This window comes from Protopterus annectens, chromosome 1.part1, assembly GCF_019279795.1.
Source record: "Protopterus annectens isolate FY-2018-M chromosome 1.part1, PAN1.0, whole genome shotgun sequence".
Lineage (NCBI taxonomy): Eukaryota > Metazoa > Chordata > Ceratodontiformes > Protopteridae > Protopterus > Protopterus annectens.
Window position 1 is genome coordinate 469,072,135 of NC_056726.1, and position 19,175 is coordinate 469,091,309.

Genomic DNA, 19,175 nt, shown 5'->3' on the forward strand with positions numbered 1-19,175 from the left:
TGTAAAAAAAATAAATAAATATATTTTTACTTAAATATCACCCACCATTCATACCAACTTTTATAAGCTATCCAACAACAGAGAACACCACCAGCATCTAGGATTACAGGCTCATAGTCATTGAAGCTTACAGCAGCAAGTCAAGACACACAAAAATAACAAAGCAAGCAAACAAACTGAAACACAGCCAGGGAGCACTTTCACAAGTACACCACTTGCTTCTTCAGACCAAATGGATACAAAGCACATTAGACAGTTTTATATGCTTCAAATTTTAAAAGGCCTATGAAAAACAAGCATTCCTTAACAAGAACGTTACATCATAATTACATTGCAACTTAGTGCAGTACTTCTTAAAAACATACAACCTACTAAGCAAAATTAAACTAATAGTTTGAATTATACTTTTACTATATATACACATTGAATAATGTGTCAGAAATTTTAAAAGTTTTATCAAAACACTTTATAAACTCATATACTGATACAATATTGCCATTAGTAATTGCATACAAAATAATAATAAAACAATGCTGATTGCCTTCTCAAAACCATGTTAATACATTTTTAAAATGCTTTCAAAAATACACATAACTTAAGGGTATCTTTCTTGTCTCGGTCCAAAAGATCGCACTCAAAACAGCATTCCAGACACTTAAATAGATCATTTAATATGTGTCACCTCACATTCATATCCTAAAGATATACTTGTATATACCTTAATTTTTATTCACACTATTTAATACCTTTATAAACCATATGTTAAAATCCAAAGCATAAACTAACTAATATGAGAATCTGGCCACTAAATTGTCATATTATAAATAATACATAACTAAATCTACAAATTCATTTGTTCCATCTCTGGAACATCAAAATAACCATTACTTCATAAAAATAGAACTACATGAAAATAAACTGTTACCTGCTGATGAAACAGCATTGACATACAAAGTTGTTAGAAAATAAATTATTTCCTGTCAATAATTCCTATTGTAAATAATGGAGGTGATAATAAGCTGATCCCTTCACTATGTCCCTAGAGCAAAGGAATGGAACATTCCATCTCTAGGGTAATAAAATAGCTGCTACTTCATGTAGATATACTTATAAGCAGAAATTATATACTTACTAGTGAAAAATTATCTAATGTACTTTGTATCTGTTTGGTCGGAAGAAGCAAGTAGTATACTTGTGAAAGCACAATCGGAAAACCAGCACACTTTGGCCATGTTTCGGTTCATTTGCTCATTTTAATTTTTATAAAATGAGCTTGCAGTAATATATTTCCATAAATGTATTACAAATCTCTTTCCTTCTTCATTCCATGCTTTCTCATTTATCCTTTCTATTAATTTGCCTATTTTTATATATTCCTTCTTTCCTTTATCTCTAGCCATATTGCAAGATGACAAAATCATGTTTCAACTACTTCCCCTTCTCCTATAACTAAACATACTGATACTATAAAATAATCTACCTCAGCTTTACATATACCCCTTTTGTAAGTCCATAAATTTTTGTACCAAAGTTTTAACTTACCACCTTATAAATTCTAACATTTTTATATAATTTCCTTTCTTTTTACACTTGCCTCTTAAATCACAATTAAAGTCTCCTGTTAATATAATATTCATATTTACCACTACATAGTCTAAAATCTGATGAAATAAGTTTTCCCTTTCTTTACAATTAGTATAAGCGTTGAAAGTTATAATTCTATATACTTGCTCTTTCCATTTTAAATCTAGAATGGTTAAGCTTCCCGTTTTTGCTAAAGTCGCATCTAATATATTTATTTCTAATATATTTACTGTAGTTCTACAGAATACCAACATCTCGTATTTACCAAATTCCAGATTATTGTTTTTTCCCTACGATTTTTGTGTTTGTAATCTTTATTCATTTGTTAAAAAATCTTCTCTTCTAATATAATTACATCTATATCACAAGAATTACTCCACTCTAAAGTCTACATTCTTTTTACTATAATCATATTATACAAATTTACAGAAAGCACTCTATAAACATTTTCCCTTTGCCTTAGATTCATGGTTTCATAAGTTCATGGGTAATTACTAAACTAGCTGTCTTAGCAGGCCATTCTAAGCCTAGCCAATTTCCCTCCCAAAGGTGAGAATCAGTGTACCTTGGTGTCTAAGTCAAACACCTTATCCATTAAACCAACCCCCGATCATTAGCTGTATAAATCCTTTTTCATCCATTTCTGTGCTTTTGTATTTATCTCTTTAAATTTTCTTTTTCTGTCTTTTACCCTTTCACCAACAGAATTATTTTTACTACCTCCCAATTTATTTTTTCTTCCTCACTTATTTTTGGACTTTCTTCTATGTCCTCTATTTTTTCATCATCTATTTTTTTCTACCTCTACAACTTCTAAAATTTCTTCTCTCTGTTCATTTTCTTCTCTTTCTTTTCCCTCTTATTTTCATTTTTGCAATTCATCCATAAATGTCTAATTTTGTAACATTTATAGCATTTCAATTCCCTTTTTTGCATCATATCCCATTTCCCACCAATATAAATCATCTTTTATCATATTTACTTATTAGATATCCTTTTCCACAAAAAAATGTGGGTTATCCCCAATATTTTATAACACCCATGTTCCCCTCCACATTTATCATGTTTGGTATAAGCATAATTTTTTTTCATTCTATTTTTAACACAATATTACAATCCCATCCACCAGTCCCATCCACCAGTCTCTAACCCCCTTTAATCATAAACATTTGCAATGTCCAGTACTTATTTACGTAACGGTGTCAAATGTCCTTTCAAAGACATTCTATTTCCGTTTGAAATTGTACATGAATTTTACTTTGTTTACATGTTAAATGGTTTCATCACATATATTTCATGAGTTGCAGTCTTCTTTTCAAACTCTCCAAGAACAATTTCCATTGAAAAACAGTCTCAAATATGTCACCAAATATCTCTTTTTTGCTAAGAATAAATGCTCTTACCTCATATGCTTTTACATCCAGAGGACCTATTAACTTGTCCCACACTTCATATCTATTTCTTGGTCTTCTTTACTTTGAATCCTTGGCACATACTTCCATTTTTCATTTTCTTCTGCTTTATTTTCTGGCACTGCCCTTTTGCCTTCTTTTACTTTCTCTGTGTATGTTTTCTTTTTTATCCTACCATTATTACAGTTCCACCCCCAACTCTTCCATTGAAAAAAAAATTCTTATAAACTGTAGCAAACTTCTCGCTACATTAATAACCTGCCTGTACAGAATGCTACAGTGCTCTGATGTTAGTCAAAAAAATAAAGATGAGTTTTTTTTTTATTTACTTTTATACTGTAGCAAACTGCAGTTGTTACAGTTTAGATCACACACTGGTTTGACATCAAATGCAATACCAGTTTTGCATTAGAGATCAGGATTGGCTAATTCAGCCCCTGCCCCAACACTTTCCTCCTGGGCAGCTGCCCCTCTCGCCTTCTGCTGGCTACAACACTGGCATTAAGACTTGGAAGAGCATCAGACTGGAGAAAAGACTTTTTTTTTTTTTTGCTGTTACACAAAGCATACGGTTTAGAGGTTTAGGACCCAGCATGCCTCCTTAGGGAAAGGATCAGCAAAAGATCAGAGACGGGACGTTTTTCACTTCTTTTACTTTCTCTGTGCATGTTTTCTTTTCCATCCTATCACTATTCTTCAGGATTGTCTCTGCATCCTCCTTTTGTATTTTCACCATAATGTCCATCAGGAAACATCTCCCTCATTGTCTGGCTCAATCCATCACCATTTCGTTATGGAAATTATCTGGCAACCCACCCAGTTGGAGGTTTGTAAATTAAACTTCCATTATTTGCCAACTCATCTCTATCAAACACTTTTTTTGAAACATCTCCTTAGAATCCTGCACACATTCTCCGGTCTCGATATTTGCTTCCCCTCCATTTCTCTCACCATTCCATTATCTCCTTTCTCCATTTGCCTCCCTGTTTCTCTGGGCTGCCTCTGCGCCTGGAATGGAAACAGTAAGTGCTGAGGCAAAATAGATCCCACTCGAAACAATGACAAGTACAGGGAGTTCCCCAATGCCTTGGCTAAATTTCCCCCAAAAGTACAAATACCAGCTCATGTCTGTCCTGAAAAGAAGCTACTAGCCTAGTGGGACCATCCCATCAACAAAGGGCTAAGTAAATATAAATAAATGTTGACAAAACTAAATTAACTCAAGAAATATCAACAGGAAAATGAGGAATCATCATTACAGATGAAGTATTATGACCTCTACTGGCATACAATTGAATACAAGACAATTTTGCTATGCCATAAAACTAGTATATTACAAAATCATGTTTAAAATTATTATACAATAGTATTAGTAGTTTTGCCCCCAAAACACCTGAAATTAAATAAACTAACCACAAGACTGCAGCACCTCACACTAAAAGGAATACTTGGTTATGACAACCTATCTGTATACACCTCAAAAACATTAAACTTCAAATTCTGATACTCCAATCAGTAACACAGCGAGGGTTGGGCAAAGTAGACTTTTTTTTAATTATCCTTGTCATCTAAAAGTGATGGTCTGATACAACAGAGTGAGTGCATGAAGAAGAAGCTTATTACAATTACACCCCCAGCTCTTCCATTAAAAACAAATGTTCTTATAAACTGTAGCAAACTTCTTGCTATGTTAATAACCTGCCTGCACAGAATGCTACAGTGCTCTGGTGTTCGTCAAAAATAAAAAATAAAGATGAGTTTTTTTTAATTTACTTTTATACTGTGGGCCGCAGTGGTGCAGCGGTTAGCGCTGTCGCCTCACAGCAAGAGATTCTCCCGTTTGATTCTCGGCTGGAGCACCTTCTGTGTGGAGTCTGCATGTCCTCTCCATGGTCGAGTAACGCTAAAGACATGCAGGTAGGTGCGTGAATGGGCGTGCCTTCGTTGAAGGTTGCGTGTTGGGCTGGCAACACGGCACCATACAAATCCACTGCCAATCATGAGCGGACCGGAGTTCTGCTGTGACGACCCCTAACCGGGAAAAGCCGAAAGACTTTTTACTGTAGCAAACTGCAGTTGTTACAGTTTAGACCACACACTGGTTTGACATCAAATGCAATACCAGTTTTGTATTAGAAATCGGGATTGGCTAATTCAACCCCTGCCCTCAACACTTTCCTCCTGGGCAGCTGCCCCTCTCGCCTTCTGCTGGCTACAACACTGGCATTAAGACCTGGAGGAGCATCAGACTGGAGAAGAGACTTTTTTTTTTGCTGTTACACAGTGCATGCGGGTTTAGAGGTTTAGGACCCAGCACATCTCCTTAGAGAGAGGATCAGCACAATATCAGAGACTGGACTTTTTTTTCATGGAACCACAGAACATAAGGGTGTAGGGCTTTAGGACCTCGCACTCCTCCTCAGAAAAGGGAGGCGCACCAGACTGGACAAGAAACCCGTTTTTCTTCATTTCTTGACCTAATGTTGAGGGGCACCAGATTAGGGAGTATCAGACAGCTATGGCGCTGACTTCAACGTTCAGACAACCGCTTAATCAGAAGAGACATGATTTGCTCCAAGCCTTAAAGAGTTGTCTACTGTTCCATTTTAGCATGCAAACCAGATTTAGAGCTGGCAGAAGAGTCAGCTTCCTAATTTACCACTACAGTGGAATAGCACATTTATACAAATTCACTTATATAGCTGCAATTTAATATGATAAAAAAGTCAAGCAGCTTTCTGACTTAATGTTTAGAAGAAAAGGACTATGAGCTATTTGTGCACAATGAAGCTGACATTCTATTCCAGTTTAGCATTCAACAACTCTGAGCTTTATTCTTCAGGTTAACAAATACATCAAAAGAAAGCTGTATCAAACACTTACTCAAAAGTACAGTTGTGTACACTTACCATAAATGTAGATGTTCTAGTGTATTCACTGTTGCAGTCATTACATTTGGGTAATCTGCTGGCAGGTAACCCTCAGTTGGCTTGTATTCCAAAGTCTTGGGTCCTGCGTCTGTTGCCGTCTCCTCTTCCATGACGTCAGGTCATCAGGGGTATAAAGCAAGCAGCCAATGCCATTTTCATTAGTTTTTCTTGCCCCAAATGTCAGGTGCCCCCCAAATGGGTAGCAAAAATATATATATAAGCTATATATACATGCAACAATACAAACTTTACCTTCATCGACAAGCAAATACACCACAAAGGCTGTAGAAGATAGTGAAGAAAAGAGAAACTCAAGAATAAAAGGGGGATGATGGACGGGTAACCTGGACTGCAACAGTGAATACACTCGAACATCTACATTTATGGTAAGTGTACACAACTGTACTATGTTCTTCGCGTTTCACTGTTGCAGTCATTACATTTGGGTAGAATCCCAAAGCTATGGATGGGAGGCTGGAGCTAAACTACATTAGGGGCGGCTATAAGGCCCTGCAGAACTGCAGTGGCAAAGCCTGCTCTGGACTAGTAGAGAGGCAAATGATAATGCTTTGTAAAAGTGTGAACAGAACACCAAGTAGCAGCCTCTAGAACATCTTTGGTTGGTACCCCTATGAGAAAAGCTGCTGATGTAGCTGCAGCCCTGGTGGAATGAGACCTAATGCCCTTGGACACCAGTTTGCCATGGTGTAAGCAGCAGAAACAAATGCAGTGGCTTTTCCACTTTGAAATAGTCTGCTTTAAAATAGCCTTTCCCTCTGATCCTGCAGCATATGTCACTAGTAACTGCTCAGTTTTTCTTAGAGCTTTAGTCCTGCTCAAGTAGAATCTTAGTTGTCTGTGCACATCCAAGGAATGTAGAATCCACTCCCCCTTATTCTGCGGATTTGGATAAAAAGTTGGCAGATGAATAGTTTGGTTAAGAGCCACACTGGAAACCACCTTAGGCATAAATGAAGGATTGGTCCTGAGGGACACCCTGTCTGGGTAAAATATGATAAAAGGCTCGACAGCCATGAGGGCCTGCAGCTCTGAGATCCTTCTTGCTGAAGTAATTGCCAGGAGCAGAGCTGTTTTCCATGATAAGAACTTTAGATCTGCAGTAGCAGCTGGTTCAAATGGAGGCAGGTTGAGCTTTTCCAACACATAATTGAGGTCCCATGCAGGAATTGGTGATCTTCTGGGAGGCCTTAAATTTTTGGCCCCTCTAGGATACTGCTTTAGTAAAGGATGAGAAAAGATTAGTGGCTCTGTATTGTAATGAGCTGAGATGGCAGAGCCATGGATTTTTACTGATGAAAAAGCTAGGCCTTTGTCAAACATCTCAGTCAAGTATTGTACAATCTGAGGAATATTTGGCTCTGCTGTGTCAGTTCTGTGTGCTTGGTTACAAGCACAGAATCTCTTCCATTTATCAGATTTTCTACTACTAGGCCTTCTGGCTTCCAAAATGACATCCATCACAGCCTTACGGAAAGGTGTTGTTTGAATAACTACATGATCAGCCATGCTGCCATGTTCAGTGTTTGGAGCTGATTGTGCAGGATCTGATTGTTTTGCTGTGACAGTAAGCGAGGTATTTGAGGCAAGTACCAAGCTGGGAATTGAGACATATTCCTTAGGATTGGGTACCAGTATTGGCGGGGCCAGTCCGGGGCAATTAGAATCATCTTTGGTTTTTCTTGTCTGACTTTTAGTAGGACCTTGGGAAGAAGAGGCAGAGGAGGAAAGGTGTAAACTGATAGGTTTTTCTAACTGAAGGATAGGGCATCCACTTTCCATGCTTGTCTGTGATAAGTCCTTGTGCAGAAAGTTTCCAGTTGATAATTCCGAGGGGAGGAAAATAGGTCTATGTCCAGGCACCCCCATTTCTTTGTTATCATGCTGAAGACTTGTGGATCTAGTTTCCACTCGTGAGGGTCCATAAGGTTTCTGCTTAAATCGTTTGCCATAGTATTTTGCTTTCCTGGCAGGAATTGAGCTTGAAGATGCACTTGGTTAAGTCAAGGCTGTGTCCCACAGTGCCATGGCTAGTCTGCAAAGGGGTATGAGTGCGTGCCCCCCTGCTTGTTTATGTAACACATAACCGTGGTGTTGTCCATCTTTATCAGTAGTTATCCTGGATGAAGTAAGTCCTTGAAGGCTGTCAGGGCATTTTGAACAGCTAACATCTCTTTTTGGTTGATATGCAGATGCATTTGTTTTGGGGTCCATATGCCCTGAATGCATCTTCCCGCCAGGTGGGCCCCCCATGCATAATCTGATGCGTCTGTTGTTATGTTTGGCTGGCAGGGGGTATAGTGAAAGCCCGTCCCATGTTTTGGTGACATGCTTTTGCCCACCATAGAAACTCCTGTTGCAGGCAGGGAATGAGAGGAATCATTGTTTCCAGACTGTGACAATGTTGACTCCATAAACTTTTTAGGTACCACTGTAGTTTCCTCATATGCAGTCTTGCACATGGAATCAGTAGAATGCAGGATGCCATGAACCCCAAAGCCTGCAGAGTTTGTCTTGCAGATAACTGGGTTTTTGTTGCCATCAGTTTGAAGAAGTAGTCAGTTGCCTTTGTTTGTCTGGTGTGAGGAAAGCCATCTGGGCAGTTGTATTCAAGCTTGCACCCAGGAATGTTATCTTTTGAGAGGGTACCAGTTGTGATTTCTTTTAGTTTATTGTGTACTCTAGGCATGTTAGAAGCCTTTTCACAAACGCCAGATGCTGAAGAAGAATGTCCTTATTCTCTGCTCGAATGAGAGAGTCGTCCAAGTAAGGATAGATTTGTATACTTCTTTGTCTGCAAAATGCAATTACTTTGCAAAGACCCTGGGCGCAGTAGATAAGCCAAAGGGCAGTGCAGTTAATTGGTAATGCATAAGCCTTGAAACGGAGGTATCTTCGGCACGATTCCCTTACTGGGATATGCAGGTATGCCTCTTTTAAGTCTAATGTCACCAGCCAAGCATTCTTGCCCAGCATGGGCAGAAGCTGCTGCAAAGTTAGCATTTTGAATTTTGGAATGTCCATGTATGTGCTCAAAATTGATAAATCCAGTATTGGGCCACCAGGCCTTGTCTTTTCTGGGTACCAAGAACAGTCTTGAATAAAACCCTTGTCCTTTTTCCTGCTCTGGTACTGGCTGAATAGCCCCCATATCCATGAGGGACGTAACTTGTTTCTGTGCCTCTGCCCATTGATTTTTTGGCAGATCTGGCCAACCATTTGGAATTGGCAGAGTGTGAAAGTGGAATTTGTATCCCTGAGATACTATGTTTGACACCCACTTGTTCTGGGTTATTAACTGCCAATTTTGAGCATAAAGTGCTAATGTTCCCCCTAAGGGTGCTGCCAAAAGATAAGTGCTAGGTGATGGCAAAGGGAAGTCACTGAGACTGCTTACTGTAAGGTTGCGCTTTATTTCCTCCAGATTTGGAGGTAGAAGCACCCCATTGCTTTGACCTGTAAGAATCCTGTGACTGGTATCTAGAACCTTTACGGCACCTGGATTTGCCCCATTGAGCTCTGTCAGACACAGGAAAGGACACATTTTTTGTAGGACAGTGTCTACTGAATCTTGGTGGCTGCACCTGTAAGAAGTATTTTACAGTTTGCATAGACTTAACTTCGTCTTCTATTTTCTTTAAAACCTCTTCTGCCTTAATACCAGAGTATCATGCTGTAAAGGTGCATCCAGCAATTTAGCTTTAACATGATTAGGCAAATTTTGCTCTTTTAGCCAGGCATGCCTCCTAATCACAGATCCAGTAACTGCGGCCCTGCAGGAGGCCTCTAAGGAATCAAAGCCACATTGCAAAGTATGCTTTCCAACTTGTCTGCTGCATGCAATAATTCCTGCAATTCTTTATTTTCTGCACATTCAGAAATCAACATAATTTTCTGTTTCAGTAATACCATAACATGTTGATACTTGAGCATATGAAACTGGTAGTTTAAGGCCCTAATTGCCAAGGTTGCAGATGTATAAACTTTCTTTCTCCATCTATCCAGTGCCCTGGAATCTCTGTCAGAGGGGGTAGGATTTTTTGCTGTTGAGGCCTTAACACCTTTTGGACCCCGTGAAACAGTTTCTGGGTCAGCAGCAGGGTTTCTAAATAAAAATTTGTGTGAGTCAGGAACCCTGTAATATCTGTCTGGCTTGCTAGGAGCCGGAGGTAAGGAGTCTGGAGTCAAGCTTGACGCCTAATGTCTAAAACAGGAGGTATGGCTAAAGGCCTATGCTGAGGGAGAAGAAGGAAATCCCCGAGCCTCTTTTTTGATTCTGAGAAATCTTGACTCTCCCAGTGAAAATGCTCCTTCAAAGTATGCAATGTTTCGCCAAAGGAATAATCTTAAGGAGGAGATGCAGATGGGATAGATTCCTCTGCATCAGAATCCTCATAGGGTGGTATAGATAATTCCTGATCAGAAGAGGAATCAGAAGAAATAGAAACCTGATCTGAAGATTCATAATCAGTGTCTTGTCTGGGCCTCTTATCAGGAGGGGGTTGGGAACCCCTGATCAAGGTAATTAGGTCTTCAGCCATTTTGATCATCTGCTTTTTGGGCATAGAGGCCTGTGGCACATGGCTCATGCGTCGTTTTTTTTTGCTTTAGAAGTTGCTTATGTCTTTGATTTTGAAGCTGGCGTCGGTTTTATATAAAAATGTTGTGGCCTCAATACACCCTCAGAAGCCGGTGCTTGCTCATCCGAGGGAGAGACATCCGCAGGTACAATACTTTGAGAATCTCGTGGCGTGCCAGACTCCACATGGGTCTTGGTAGGGGCCTGCAACTCGAAAGTAGTGGGTATCAGGGGCTGCGAAAGCGCCTCACTGAGTACCGGCGAACCGGCAACTGGCTTAGGAGAAGCTTCGTCGTCGGTTTTGGACCTCGACGGTCTGTCTCTGTCCTTTTCTTTGTGTTTTTTGTGTACTCCGGTAGTTGGATTGCTATCTGACAACATTTCAGGATAGTTAAATCTGTTTCCAAAATATTTTGAGGCAAAGATATACTGATGCTTAATAGTGCATTGGTTAAATCTAGCACAAATCCGACAGCTAGGCACGTTATGATCAGGGCGTAGGCAAGGAATAGAGTACAAATGGAAATCCTTATGAGGTATTTGCTTCCCACAAATAATGCAATTATTAACTTTTACTGACATCGGTATGGAGCAAGAAAAAGGTTTCCCCAACGGGGTAATTAGCTTTAGTGAAGACTTCGGTTCTGAAACTCAAATTCGAAAATTTCAGGAGTCGGCCGACCGGCACTTGCGAACTGCTTCTGTTTCGGGCACCGCGCGGCAAGAAAGACTAAAGAAAATGGCATCGGCTGACGTCATGGAAGAGGAGACAGCAACCGATCCAGGACCCAAGACTTTGGAATTCAGGCCGACTGAGAGCAACCTGCCAGCAGATTACCCAAATGTAATGACTGCAACAGTGAAACACGAAGAATATCAGGAACTGATCACAATAAGCTGTACCGACATAACATGAAAAACATTAATGACTAACTGCACCTATTATTTGCAATTTTAAAACATACTATATGGTCTGCAACTTACCACATTCTCCTGAACCTGGCAGTTTGATACGGAGATGCTGATAGATAACTCATCTGTAATATAATAGAACTTAGTGAGCAAGAGGAAAGATGATGGAATACAGTAGAAAGAACAGATGTCTAAAGTACTCTGTTGTTAACAGCAAATGAATTAATTCTGATTGTCAGTATAGTCAATAAAGCAGCTAATGAACACTAGTGCACAAGCACTCAGCAATACCTCCAAACTCATAAGCAGTGGAAAAGTGTGCTTGTAGACATTTCTTAATTGTTTTTCTGCAAGTAATATCCAGCATAACTGCCAGGGGTCAAGCTCTCACCATATAATATGCAACTTGCCAGCTACTGTAGTAACATCTAAAATGCACAGGAATACAATCACACATCATCATAAGTCAAAATAATGAAGGAAACGCAAATAAAAATATTTTAACACTGGGGCTTTGACTCAGCATACCCATTCTCTAAATATACTGGCTCTGATGTCACATATACCTATACCAGCAGTAAAAATTAAAGTTATTTTGCAAAAATAAAACCTCCAAGGTTGGGTAGTTTGACGTAAAGAGAAAAAGCAGGTACTACTAATAAACTCAGTATACTCAGTACTACAAGTCTCGACAAAACAAGGCATGATATAAACTAAGTGCTTTGCCTGAAAGATAAAAATGCATTCTTCAGCTCAACTAGCATGGCAGAAAACCACAGCTGGGACTACAGCATATCTACTAGTCTAATAATGTACTGTTAGAAAACCCCACCATTTTTAGCATAGCATACATTTGCCTCTCTCAGGACTTCAGAAAGGAAGTACAGTTGCCTAAGGTGCTCACCAATGCAGAAGATATCAATACACTAGTAAATTGTAACACCTGGAATTATGTTTCCTTCCTCCCACCAGGATTTTTTCATCTCTTGTCATTTCCTTTGTGAGAACCACACTAATCCTGCATATGCAGGTGCCATGAGTCAGTCAGAACAGTCTCTCTCTGATTCTTAAACACTGGGAGCCATACATAAAATGGTCAATGCTAAAGCCAAACAACATGTGTAAACAAAACACACAAGAACACGGATATTTTCCAGACCTAGTAACTTAAAGTTGCCATAAGGAAGGAAGAAGGAGTAGAATCTTTGCTGTTAGTTGCTAGTCCTCAAAGATGTACTGTTACACAGCAAGTATCTTACACTACTGTCCTACCTACTTCAGCGAGGGTCCATGTAGCAGTTAATCATTACATTTGGTTAGAACCTAAAGCAGCATTCAGTCACCCCTAGTAAGAGGACAACTGCAGTACCCACTGCAGCACAAAGTACCGAACCCAGTACTACTTCTACACGGTTTCTAACTTACACATATGGACAAGTAGTGCATACTGCATCTTTTAAAATGGCTTGTGTAAAAAGGAGACATCAAACCAATATGAGGAAGAAAGGAGGCTAATGGCAGAACCCGAGGCCCTGGAGGTCGAACAGTCATCGCCAGAGATGAGTTCCAGAGACATGATTGACCATTCTGGACTTGCAAAAGTCAACAGAAATGTGTATGGGTTGTTACTAATACACAAGGTGACTAACATTTTCAATCATGCTGATGTTGATGCTGAAATTTCTATAGCCAATATTTTGGCTAAAGGTTTAACTTTTGTTCCATCAAGGAGAGCAGACCTTGCTAGTACTATTTTGGACTTAAAACTGTTCACACATAAAATGAACTATAACAGTAACAGTAACAGTAACATAACAGTAACAGTAGTATAACAGTATTGTTTGGTTCTGATACTTGTTCTGATGGACAGTTCAGAGTCAGTAGTTCATTTAATCCACCACTCCACCCTTTATTAGTTACTTTTGAGCATATTTGTGACATGGACATGACGTCACTATTGTGTAAATTATGTAAATGTGATGACATGTATAATATAAATGAGGATGAACAAGATTTGATTTGTTCTTTATGTCGTTCTAATGTAAGGGTCACGAAAACTGATAAAGGGGGAGGGCTGGTCTTTATAGATATGGATGACTATCAGTTTAGGATGTTTAAAATATTGAATATGGATACATATGAACCTGTATCATTTAATGAAGTGAATGGGGATTATGCTAGAATTAAATCTCATATCAATGACTTGCCAATTGATTTCTGCATTGATATACAGTTGTATAATTATTTGAATATGCTTTCACCATTAATCCCAGTTATTTTTGGGATCCCCAAAATCCATAAGGAATTACATGACCCCCCTTTACGACCAATACTGGATGGACGAAATTCCATCACTTATGCTTGTGTGAAATTTGTAGATATTAATCTGAAAAGATTTCTCGAACATGAACCCCACATTTGTAAAGATTCATGGTTCTGTCTTGAAAAAATTAATAAGATCAAATTTAAGGCTGAATTTAATTTTCTAACTGTTGATGTTAGAGATCTATACACAGTCAACCCCCAAGAGTTGGGGATTCAATTATTTTTTTATTAAAGAAAGGAGCAACCACTAATGACATCAGCCTAATAGGGGAATTATTAGATTTAATTTTTGCTAATAACTGCTTATATTTTGATGGCCAGTATTTCTTACAAAAAAGAGGGGTTGCTATAGGTTCACCATGTGGGGCCAGTTTTGTTAACATTGTCATGGCCACGTGGGAACATGAGTTTTTATTTAAGAACCCCATTATTAGAGACCAGATATATTTTTACACCTGTTACCTGGATGATATTTTTGTCATCATAAAGGATAATGATGATATAGGTTTAGAATTACCTGAATATTTTAATAATTCTGATTTTCTAGAATTTACTTCTGATTATAATTCTGAGCTGATTTCATTTTTAGATATTGCATTAAGGAAAGACAAGGCAAGTTTTAGATATACCTCAAAGATTTTTAGAAAAAGTACATATACCAATTCATTTTTTACATTTTTCTAGCGCCCATCCTTTTCGCCAAAAATGCTCTGTTGCAAAAGGCCAATTGGTCAGAGAGGCTAGGATGATCAATTTAGAACAAGACTTTTTCAATGAGTGTGACAATTTAAGGGATATTATCGATCTGTTTTAGTGGACCAATTAATTAAAGTACAAAGTAAGAGATCTACTGGGTTCTTTAAACCACTTTTAAATCATGAGGGCTGGCTGGAAAGCCCTGGAAGGTTTGGTGACCATAAAGTTCAAGAGAGTTATTTATCGACAACTGGCTTTAGTCTGAGTTTCATTACCCCTTTTATTACTGATTCTATTTACCTTATAGAAATTTTTTCACAAAAATTGGAACCTACTATTGGACGATATTAATTTAAAACAGAAATTGGATGATCATCCTAGGGCTGTTTTTAAGAAATGTACTAATTTTAAAAATGTATTTGATTCTAAGAAATTTCCTTTAACTAGATGTCCTGGAATGTATAAGTGCGAAGCTTGCCCTTATCGTAAATATGTTGATACTGGCAAACATTTTACGGTCCGTAATACCAACTATGAGATAAAGGGACGGTTTAACTGTAATTCTAAAGGAGTTGTTTATCTGGCTAAGTGCTTGTTCTGCAAAAGTTTTTATACAGGTAAAACAGAATGCATATTTAGAGAACGATTATATGAGCATACTTAAAGTATTAATAAATTGCATGTTCAAAATGCCCTAGCCAGACATATTATGACCTTCCCAGAACATCATTTTAAATTCAAAATAATTGAGCAAGTTTTGCCTGATGAAAGAGGGGGTACCTGGACTCAAATTGGAACGCTGTGAACTTAAGTGGCAACTTTGATTACATGCTTATAGCTTTCCTGGGTTGAATGATATGGATCATGCACAGATAAAAATGTAGAATAATAAAACAAAAATGACACACTGGCACTCTCCAACTTACCTATTAAAAAGAAAGGAATTTCAGGAATGGGTAGTGTAAATTTGAGAGTTATTAGGGTTGACAAAAGTTTCTTAGAAATAGCTCATGAGTGGTATCAAATGAAAATGGAGTTTAAAATAGGGTATAAACAATAGAGAAAGATATGTTTAAGAACTACTAGTAATTACTTAGAGGGGCTGACAAAGGTTAAAACACTGCTGAATAATAAGGGGGTTCTCACAGAAGAAGTGAGCAAATGCAGAGTGATAAATGGAAAATAAGACAGTATTTGGATAATATGCATGAGTTTAGAAAGACTACTGTTAAGCAGCAATTTTTTTGATAACTCCAGAGCACAAAAACATTTATCACAGTGACTTAGGCAACAGAAAGCAGAAATCATTGTCACCAAACTTAGGGAACATATGACAAAAAAAAGAGAGATGTTATAGACATATTAAAAGATATTTTGGAAATTTTATGAAATTTTGGATAAAGCAGAGGAATATGAAAACAAAGAAAGAGCAGAAATGGAAATATTTACAGAAGACTTAATTATGCCAAGATTAGAGGAAAATGAGGTTCAACAACTAAGTGTTACAATAGGAGGAGATGAAATAAAAATGGCGATGTGCAATTAATCTGCAGGGGAGTGTGTAGGAATAGAAGGAATTCCTGTGGCCATCTGGAAGCTAGGAGGAAAAAATGATAAAGATGAAAGATAAAAGTGCAGCTGGTAGCACACATGCCTTTGGGTTCTTTTCTCACACCACGGAGATGGATTGCTGAGGCTACACTCCTGAGTCATTTAAGTGACTTGTTAAACTGTGGCCCCATCTGCCTGAGTTGGTGTTAATTCAAGTGGATGTAAAAGATCTCATGTCACCTATCAAAATAGTAGGGGTCCTTTACTTATATACAAAAATAACTTTTATTTACAACATATTTACAAATTTACAAACATGCACAAATGTACAAATATACAAAGATACAAATATATTTACACATATTCCCAATTTCCTTTACAGTTATACTAAATTTTCATCCCTGTTTGACCCCCCAACACTCCTTTTTCCATAACCACCATCGGATTTTACTTAATATTGTTGCTAAAATCCCTTTACCATTAAACATAATTTAATTCATTCTTTCATTCCATATGACATAAAATAACTTATCCATTCTTTTAATATATTTACTTCGATTGCTACAATATTCACAGTTAATCATATCCATGTTTATTGTACCCACTTCTTTACATAGTTTTCCTCATAACATTTTTACTGTTTTACATTTTAAAAACACAAGTTCTGTAGTTTTCTCTTGACAATGTAAACATATTTTATCACTTTTCTTTTTTATATGGCATATTTCCATTTACTGGTAATTTATTACCAGTCTCCACAAAAAATCTTGACATTCTTTCAGATTACTCCACTTGCTTCTTTTTGGGCATTAACCTTTGAGAACATACTTGTTAATCTATCTTACCACTTTGAACCACTCCCATCCTTCAAATTGAGTCTCCAACATTTTCTCTCACATATTCTTCAAATTACTAAATCTTCCCTCAGCCACTCCTTTCCAACTTTTAGCAAGTCCTTCATATTCTTCCCCTCCAATTTTCTATCATCTATCTCATGTAAAATTCTTGGTATCCCTTTCTCATGCCTTACTCCTTTTGCCATTTTATGCCATCTATCCTTTACTACTTCACAGTCGCACCACAAATCTTCCCTCAACTGAAATTCTTGCTGTATTATTTTCCATAGTTAAGCGTATGTTGGTCTTTCTCAAATCCCCTAGACATAACTGCCCTTCCATACCAAGAATTCAAACCCTCCTTCTTCAATCATTCTTTAATTAGGACTGCCTGTCTAAATCAGTCTATCTAGTTTTGGCTATTCTCAACAAGGTTATCGATACATCCCCTTTTTCTCTCCACTGCCTTTCTCCATACCATATCATTCTTCTCCAGTCCACATCGTAGCCTACATCTATCATTCTTAATACATTGCCAACCATTGCTTCCTGCAGCCTATTCTTTATGTCTGGAATTCCCAGGCCTCCCTTGTTGGTATCTTGAACCTTTGTTCCCATCTTGCTCTTGGTTTCTCCTCTCCCCAACTAAATTCTTTAAACATCTGTTTTACCTTCTTTAAAAAAGAATTCCTTGGTAGGTCTCAAAATACCTGGCCCATGCAATCAAACTGGGGCATAATACACATTTGCAAGACTTGTACTCTCTGTATTAAATCTAGATACCTTCCAAATGTTGTAGTAGCCATTTGCATTTAATGTAAATCCTGTTCTATAACTGTTCTAAATTCCTCTACTCTACCTGCTAGCCATATCCCAGGTATTTCACTGAATCTGCCAAAATTCTTTGCCCTGTAAGCTACACCCCCCCCCAAACAGCCTGAGTTTTATCTTTATTAATCCTAAACCCTATCTCGCTTCTGAAGTATTCCAACTGCCATAATTTTTCCAAAGTGTTCCAACAACTGCCATAATTTTTCCGAAGTGTTACATCAACTGCCATAACTTTTCTTTATTCGCTTTATAGTGACTTAGAGATAGTAAGAAATCAACTGCATAAAAAAACTATCTTCCTTTTCTTATCATCCCATAGGTAATCCCTTACAGATAATGTCTGAGTGGAGATAAAGGGCAGCAGTGGCAAGTTCCTCTTTTAATAACTACTTCCTCCTGAATACATCTTTTCTAATAATTCAATTCATTCATTTGGAAAACCATAACTCTTCATCACCCTAAATAAATACCTCCAATCCACTCTTTCAAATGTCTTCTCTGTGTAACAATATCAAATACAAAGTACTGGCCTTCTCTTGTGCATCCCGTACAATCAACAATGTTTTAATAATGTTATCTGTGGTTCTTCACTCTCCCATGAATCCTGTTTGATCATCACCTATCAATTTTTTCAACATTCTACCCATTCATTCCATCAGGACCTGCATAAAACATTTATAATCATAGTTCAAAATTGATATGGGCCTACATGACGTTGGGTTTCCTTGGATCCCACCCTTCCTTATATATCACTGAAATTATAACTCACTTCCATGTCTCTTGTGGATGTGACCCTTTCAATATGCTATCAAATAAGATCAACTATCTTGCTATAATGACCTCCTTACTTATTCTATAGGGATTCTGTCACTTCCTGGTGACTTCCCTTTAGCTAACTTAAAGGCTTTTCTAGTTTTTCCCTACTTATATGTGCTAAAAAAGAGCATCACTTTCTCTCTGCCCCAGCTGTTTTCCTTCTGGTATTCCATAATCTAATCTCCTCATTTCACTTCTCTGTTGATCCTTCTCAGCCTCTCCATAGACATCTTTATAATATTCCATAAATGTGTCCAACATTCCTTCTACTGCTTCCTTTGCCTGTTCCTTTTTATTACTTTTTGTCCTAAATACAACTCGTAATATGACCTGTCGTCTCAATCTTGCAGATAACAGCTTAGTTGCCAAGTGTGATCGTAGTAAAAATTCTTTCCAGTGCTATTCTTTCTTCCCACAATTTAGTGTCCTCCCACCTCCAGCAATTCCTGTTCGATTTCCCTCTCCCTACTATCTAGTTTGGTGCTTGTTCTACTACATTGTTGCAATTTAACCAGTTCTGCTGCTAATGTCAGCTTATATGCTCCTCTTCAATATCACCCACTTCATTTTTACTGGAACTGCGTTCTAATCCCCACTTTAATTCTATCCCATCCTCCATCTTCATTATAAGCAATTACCTCTATTTCACGACAGCACTTCCTTAGCCCACATTTGGATTATGCCT

General features: G+C 37.9%; 1 protein-coding gene across 2 annotated transcripts in view; it reads right to left on the reverse strand.

Annotated features, from left to right (window-relative positions):
- LOC122805884 (serine/threonine-protein kinase D3) overlaps positions 1-19,175 on the reverse strand; it is a 2,410,388-nt gene that overhangs the window by 207,125 nt on the left and 2,184,088 nt on the right. For both annotated transcript variants that reach the window (XM_044076135.1, XM_044076141.1), the window contains exon 12: positions 11,508-11,560. In XM_044076135.1, the coding sequence (XP_043932070.1) occupies positions 11,508-11,560 (53 nt within the window). The remainder of the gene's footprint in view (positions 1-11,507; positions 11,561-19,175) is intronic.